At 39.5% G+C, this 6,653-nt stretch overlaps 1 protein-coding gene across 1 annotated transcript; it reads right to left on the reverse strand.

Moving 5' to 3' along the window:
• Positions 1 to 4,614: 4,614 nt before the first annotated feature.
• Positions 4,615 to 6,127, reverse strand: LOC117341784 (putative nuclease HARBI1). The gene is made up of 2 exons (XM_033903647.1): positions 6,039 to 6,127; positions 4,615 to 5,398 (listed from the first exon to the last, which is right to left on the reverse strand). The coding sequence occupies exons 1-2, from the start codon at positions 6,125 to 6,127 to the stop codon at positions 4,615 to 4,617; spliced, it is 873 nt and encodes a 290-aa protein (XP_033759538.1).
• Between the last annotated feature and the right edge of the window lie 526 nt (positions 6,128 to 6,653).

The following is a 6,653-nucleotide window of genomic DNA, read 5'->3' on the forward strand; positions in this document are numbered from 1 at the left end:
GACAACTTTCTTCTTCCTTATGTCTGCCCTGCAGGTAGGGCGTAAGAATTGTACCTGCTGCCCTAATTGCATGATCTTCGGCAGTATGCTTCAGTGAGGTAGCACTATAAATCGGCAAAAGTTCCGGCCTATCACAAGGAGACTTAACACGAACATACCGCAGCCATTGTACCTGCTCCCCCATTGCTTGATCGTAGGAGGCGACTAAATTTGGGATCTTATCTTTTCTCTTCTTTCTTGACAACTTTCTTCTTCCTTATGTCTGCCCTGCAGGTAGGGCGTAAGAATTGTACCTGCTGCCCTCATTGCATGATCTTCGGCAGTATGCTTCAGTGAGGTAGCACTATAAATTTCTAAAGTTCTGGCCTATCACGAGGAGACTTTACACGAACATACCGCAGCCTCCCAAAACACATATAGAATCTACGCAATCAACAGTCAACATACGCATGCATGTCGCACGCACGGGAGGCCGTCATTAAATGACATGACCTTAGCTGTTAATAGGATGTTAAACAAAATAAACCAAACCATCTTCCTTCTCTAGGTAGCACTATAAATAGGCAAAAGTGCCGAACTATCACTAGGAGACTTTACAGAAACATACCGAAAGCCTCTCGAAACACATGCACGCACTCTCTACACGCATGGCGAGGAGTTCCTTAAACACATCAATGTCGGTGTCTGGCGAAGTAGGGGACTCCATAGCTAGTAAGATTAGCTTATAATTCCATGCGCTAGATTGGACGGTTTCACTCAACACATTTCTTAAGTAGCTGCCAATAAATGAAGTACTGTGTGTGTACTAATTATCCAGTCGGTATGTGTCAGAGTATTGAACAAAAAACCTTTAAATTAAAAAAAAAAATGATGATTTTAAATTTTGGCGGGAAAAGAATAAACTTATCGGCCAATGAGGTGGTGTTTCACCAGAACCAAGTTCCTTAAAGTTATAATCTGCTGATGTTTGTGTGGATTTATTTGATGAATTAACGTTTAAATTAGGTACTTCATTGATACCAGAATGAAGAGTTATAGCTAAAGATTCGGAAAACAAATACAGTGTATAGTAATTAATGCGCGAGGTGCAAACAGGAAGGAATTCCCCATCTGGGGTTTCCCAGCCCACTGTTCAGGTCAAATCACTGCTCGAAGGGAGAGAACGAACCCCTCCCCCCTCCCAGCCCGGCATATTCACATTCTTGTGAGTGTATATGTTGGGGGAGGGGGTGGGGGTGGTTGGTATGTGAAATATTCTCATTCTGTGCTTTAATAGGGATGTATACTTAGGTTTCTCTCTTTATATGCCTATTTATGGGGAATAATTATCACTGCTCTTAAGTTTGCGGGGAAGTCGTAATTATCTCTCTATTAAGTCGTCTTGTGGGAAATATTACCCATAATTATTCAAGCCCACTTCTACGGCAGGGTGAGAGAATGAAATTTGCTAGTTGTTCTAAAAATAGCACATTTTCAACTTTTGGCGGCAACTTACACATTTTCGCATCCGGATTCTTTTCAAATAGTGCTTGGATTTGTGGGGAATCAGAGGAATCCCCATAAAACCGATTATTCCCCACAAGTGGAGAAACATTAATTTGAAAATTGGCGGTACTCGGCCGCCCCAGAACTCGTGCCGTCACTTCTCACAGGTTATAAGTCGTAGGGTAGACAGATTAAGAGTTTACAAAACGATACGATAGTGACGTGGCCCTGTGGTTGAGTCCAATGCTCTTCACTGGCGGCCCTGTTCATCATTATCATGTTCAGCACTAAGAAGTACAGGATTGCAACTGGAGTGCAGATATAATTTATTTTCTTCCGGCTTTTGACCTCTGTCTTCTCAATCAGTCCAGTGAAGGGAATAATGGTCTACCTGTCCGAAACATTTGCTCATTACACCCACTCGGTGACATACTAACAATGGGCAAACCAGTCGTCTCCCTCCCAAAATGCTGAACGCTAAGCAGGAGCAACTACCATTTTAGCAGACTACAATGGTATGACGTCTCGGCCAGGGGACAGAACCCATAGCCTTCCTTACAGGGGTTGAATGCTAAACTGTAGGTCAAAAGTGAGGTACTGTCAAGGAGGACAGAGGTCCGTTCGTATCGACTGTTCTATGTCTCCGGTACACTCCGAACAGAGAGAATTGCTTACGAATGCGCCGGAACAGGTTGTTCCGGACTGTTCTGTCTGTTCCCGCCAGGTATATAGTGTAGACAACAACAGACAGAACAATTACGTCAGACAACATGGCCGACAACCAGCCGACGTTTTACAACTGCTCGCACTGCGATATATTTTTTCGCCACTTTAGCCGCTGCAACGGCACACGTGTGCAAACGTGAAGGTAATTTTTCTTCCATGTTTAATTGTATGTCAGGTGTTGAAATTAGGACATGTATTAAGGCTTCTTAAAATTGTTTTCGTCCCAGATAAATAGGCTATAGGCCTCTAATCCTATAGGTTGTGTTTTCAATTGTACATGCCCTGCATGCAAATGTCATACGATTTAGCTCCCACACACCCCTAAACAGTTGATTACAAATCGTTACTTTTAAAATGATAACCGTACACAGGTGCACATACAAAGTACCATGTTCATGCAGAAAAAAATGTTATTAACATGAAATACGATGAAACAATGTAAATACCTGAAAGTGCAACTTAGTCTCCTATGTTATATTTACATATCCCATGTAGTACATTACTTTCCCATAACAATATTACAACACAACAAATTTACAGAATAATGTCCAATTTCAATAGATTTTTAAATTATTTTTTTCTAGCTGATTGTTGCAATTGTTATGTTGATCTATCATGGTTTGTTGTCATTTATTTTACAGATCATCCCACATCAGTCAGTCCTTCTCAACCAGAGAACACCTTATTTACTTGCGAGACATGCAGTGGCTGGTTTGAAAGCAGGGAGCAATATCGCCGACACCAATGTTTGAGCAAACAGTTGACAAATGCCTCGGGATCCACCAGTAGTACACATACAGCTTCAAATGCCAGTCCTGACGACCAGGCAGAAAGAGGTACGCATGTTTGGGATAGAGCTGCAACTTTATTGTTGATTGACGAGTTCATCAAGTTAAGAAAATGCGTTGAATCTGGAACCATGAGGAAAAAACAAATGTTTGAAAAAATAGCTGTTACATTGAAACAGAATGAATATTCCTTTAACGGTGAGCAGGTTTGTGGTCGCTGGAAAACTCTTGTAAGAGGATAAAAAGCAATACGGGATCACAATGGTAAATCTGGAAATAGCAGCAAAACCCATGAATATCAAAGTGAACTTGATGAAATTTTCCAAAATGACCCATGCTTTGTGCCAAATGTAACCCTTTCTTCAAAGAGGCCTCTTCAGGAAACTGATACATTTGGTTTGGTTTGGTTTATTTTGTTTAACGTCCTATTAACAGCTAAGGTCATTTAAGGACGGCCTCCCGTGCGTGCGACATGTATGTGTGTGATGAGTGCGTATGTGTGTTTTTGGAGGCTGCGGTATGTTCGTGTTAAGTCTCCTTGTGATAGGCTGGATCAGATCAGGATGTCCCCAATGATCTAGAATTGTCATCCTCTACACAATCCTCCATCGTCTACACAATCCTCATCATCCCCATCCCTAGGGACATCTCAAACAGAGGGCACAAAGAAAAAACTGATAACCAAATCATCATCTGCCCAAGTTGCAGACATGCTTCAAACTTACCTGGGTGAACAGAGAGAAAGACACGAAGAAGAGACCAAAAGAAAAACAATGCATCAAAATCGGATGGACACTCTTAAAAGTTTGATAGAGGCTATTAAGGGTTCAGGCAGTGAAGCAAATAGCAACCAATCAAATGCTAAGAAATAGGTTAGTTAACTCAAATCATAGATCTCGAATTACAGTTGAACCTTGTAATCTTGAAGAGACAAAGACCCCATTCAATTTGGAGTATCAGTACATTTCTGCCTTTCTGCTAAAAATAAAAAGGTATTAAATTAATATTTGTGTCCTGTCCTGTTCATTTATCAAAATTATATAAAGGTAAATAAGTTTATAGTTTTAAAAAATGTCTGTCTGTATTAAAACACTTGTTTTAGTCACCTGCGAATTTCATGTCAAACAAAACATAACATGATTACTTGATTAGTTACTTATTGCAATGAACAGAATTTGTTATACATATTATACCCCATCCGGTCACATTATACTGACAACAGGCGAACCAGTCGTCCCACTCCTAATTTGCTGAGCGCTAAGCAGGAGCAGCAACTACCATTTTTTAAGACTCTGGTATGTCTCGGCCAGGGGACAGAATCCAAAGCCTTCCTTACAGGGGCGAACGCTCAACTAAAGGCCAAAAGTGAGGCATTGTCAAGGGAGACATTAGGAAGAAAAAGTTGTTAAGAAAGAAGAGAAAAGATAAGATCCCAAGTTTAGTCGCCTCTTACGATCATGCAATGGGGGCAGCAGGTACAATTCTTACGTCCTACCTGCAGGGCAAGTACTCTTCAACGTGATCATTGTTGAAAATGCATATGTTGTGCAAAATACAACACGACATGATAATTTTCACAGCAGTTTCAACTGTTTGTGTGTCAATATACTTCAGTCTACGAAATCTGGAGAATAGCAAAAGCTCTTTCTATGATCACTCTATTGCTGGAATGCAAGTGATTATACTTCTTTTGATGAAGATCTAAATGTCCATTATCACAGTATGGTGTCAATACCCATTTTTTATATGCGCCATCCCCAAGGATATGATGCACCATGTTGCACTTTGTTAATCGATCACCCCACAAATCAGAATTTTTAAGTAATCGAGCATCATGAAAGCTGCCTGGGTATCCTGTGAACACATGGGAAAATGCCATGTTACACCTACACACACACTGCAGTTGTATGGAATGATAACCCTTTCTGTTGACATAAGACTGTGGGTGTGATGTTGGTGCTTTAATCTCAATATGGGTCCCATCAACAGCCTCTATAATATTGGGAAAACCATTTCTTCTCTCAAACTCTTGTGATTCATCTGCCATCTCCTGGATACTTGGCCAGCGAATAAAACTGTCAGTCATATTAATCAGTTCAGAGAAAATATTATTCCGACAAGAAATAACAGAAGATTCTGACATGCCGAAACGATCAGCAATCTTGGTTATACTGTCTGTACCACCAACATACCACAGAGTGACCAGTAATTGCCGGTAGATGGAAATAGGTTCCCTCCTTCCATGACCAGCAGGGTAAAAACTAGGGCAACCCTCCATGTATCCAAGAAGTATCTTGTATGTTTCTATGTCAATTCTAAACATTCTCCTAAAGCTGTCAACCGTATAGAAGGGCACCACATCTTCAGTGTATCCACGAATACGTGATTTGTCATCTCCTCTGAAAATAAATATTTAATTAATTTAAATATATACTGTACCGACATAAATATCATTGTTCAGTTATTTACTATGTATACGTAGTTAAGGGCACTTGACATATATATTTTATGTCTTGGAATGGTATACCAGGGACATATATATATAATGTATTATACGTCCCTGGGTATACTGTACGTGCTTTTAAACAACAGTGAACATAAAAGTAGACCAGTCATTTTCTTCCCCTTACTTTAAAAGAACCTGCCATTCCATTGAGAAAATAATTAAAATATAGTATTAATTTTTTTCGACATTTGTATGTCATTGTTTTATTTTCAATTTGATTTTAAATATAACTCATTTACTTAGTATATAATCTAATTTAGAAGAAATAATTAGAATTCGAATAATAACATTTTCCCATATATGTATAGGTGCAGACACTAATAATAACTTGATTTGGAAAACTAAACTTCAAATTAAAGACAAAAAAACACTGGTAGGCCTACTGCAGTACCGTTACACTGTAAAGTGTAAGATGTAAAAATGCACAAACATTGTTGTCTCGCTACAGTTTTATCGTTAATGAGGAACGTTAACTTTCATATATTGCAAAAATGGTAAAATATACCTATTGTACAAGGAATGAAACCATTAACAGCAACGGTATGTTATCCGTTGATTCCTCATCATCACTATCTTCTAAAAACATCTCTGCAATGACAGCTGTTGCTAATTTTTCCGCCATGTTGGATTATACTACTTCCTGTTCTGGCGCGTTCGAAACGAACTGTGCTCTGCTGTACCCAAAACCTGTTCGGAATTGCTCGGAACTGTGGTTACGAACACCACCTAGGAGGCAGAAAGTTGAGAAAAAAAGAGAATGTCCCAAATTTAGTCGCCTCTTTGCATGGTGACGATGATGCCTTGGTTTCCTTAGTACCAAATATCGTGATTATCCCTTCTACCAATTTCTGGGCAATAGTATTGGCTTTCTGACTCCTTATTTGAATAGCTTCTACCCAGTTCGTATTACTTTTTGTACTTAAAGGTAAAGGATGCAGGACATATATGGCTAATCTCTCCATAAGTGTCCCCACAATATATTTTTGCAATGGTGCCGTGGATTTTTTATTGACTTTTTCCGGCTACACATTGGTTTGTGTCACGTGCTTCGGATAAAGTTTTCGTGTGACCTAAATGACCAACTAGGACTTTGTCGTGTAGTTCATATGGTACTAAATGGTGCAATTGGTTTGTACATTTGCTATTTA

This window comes from Pecten maximus, chromosome 14 (assembly GCF_902652985.1).
Source record: "Pecten maximus chromosome 14, xPecMax1.1, whole genome shotgun sequence".
Classification (NCBI taxonomy): Eukaryota; Metazoa; Mollusca; class Bivalvia; order Pectinida; family Pectinidae; genus Pecten; species Pecten maximus.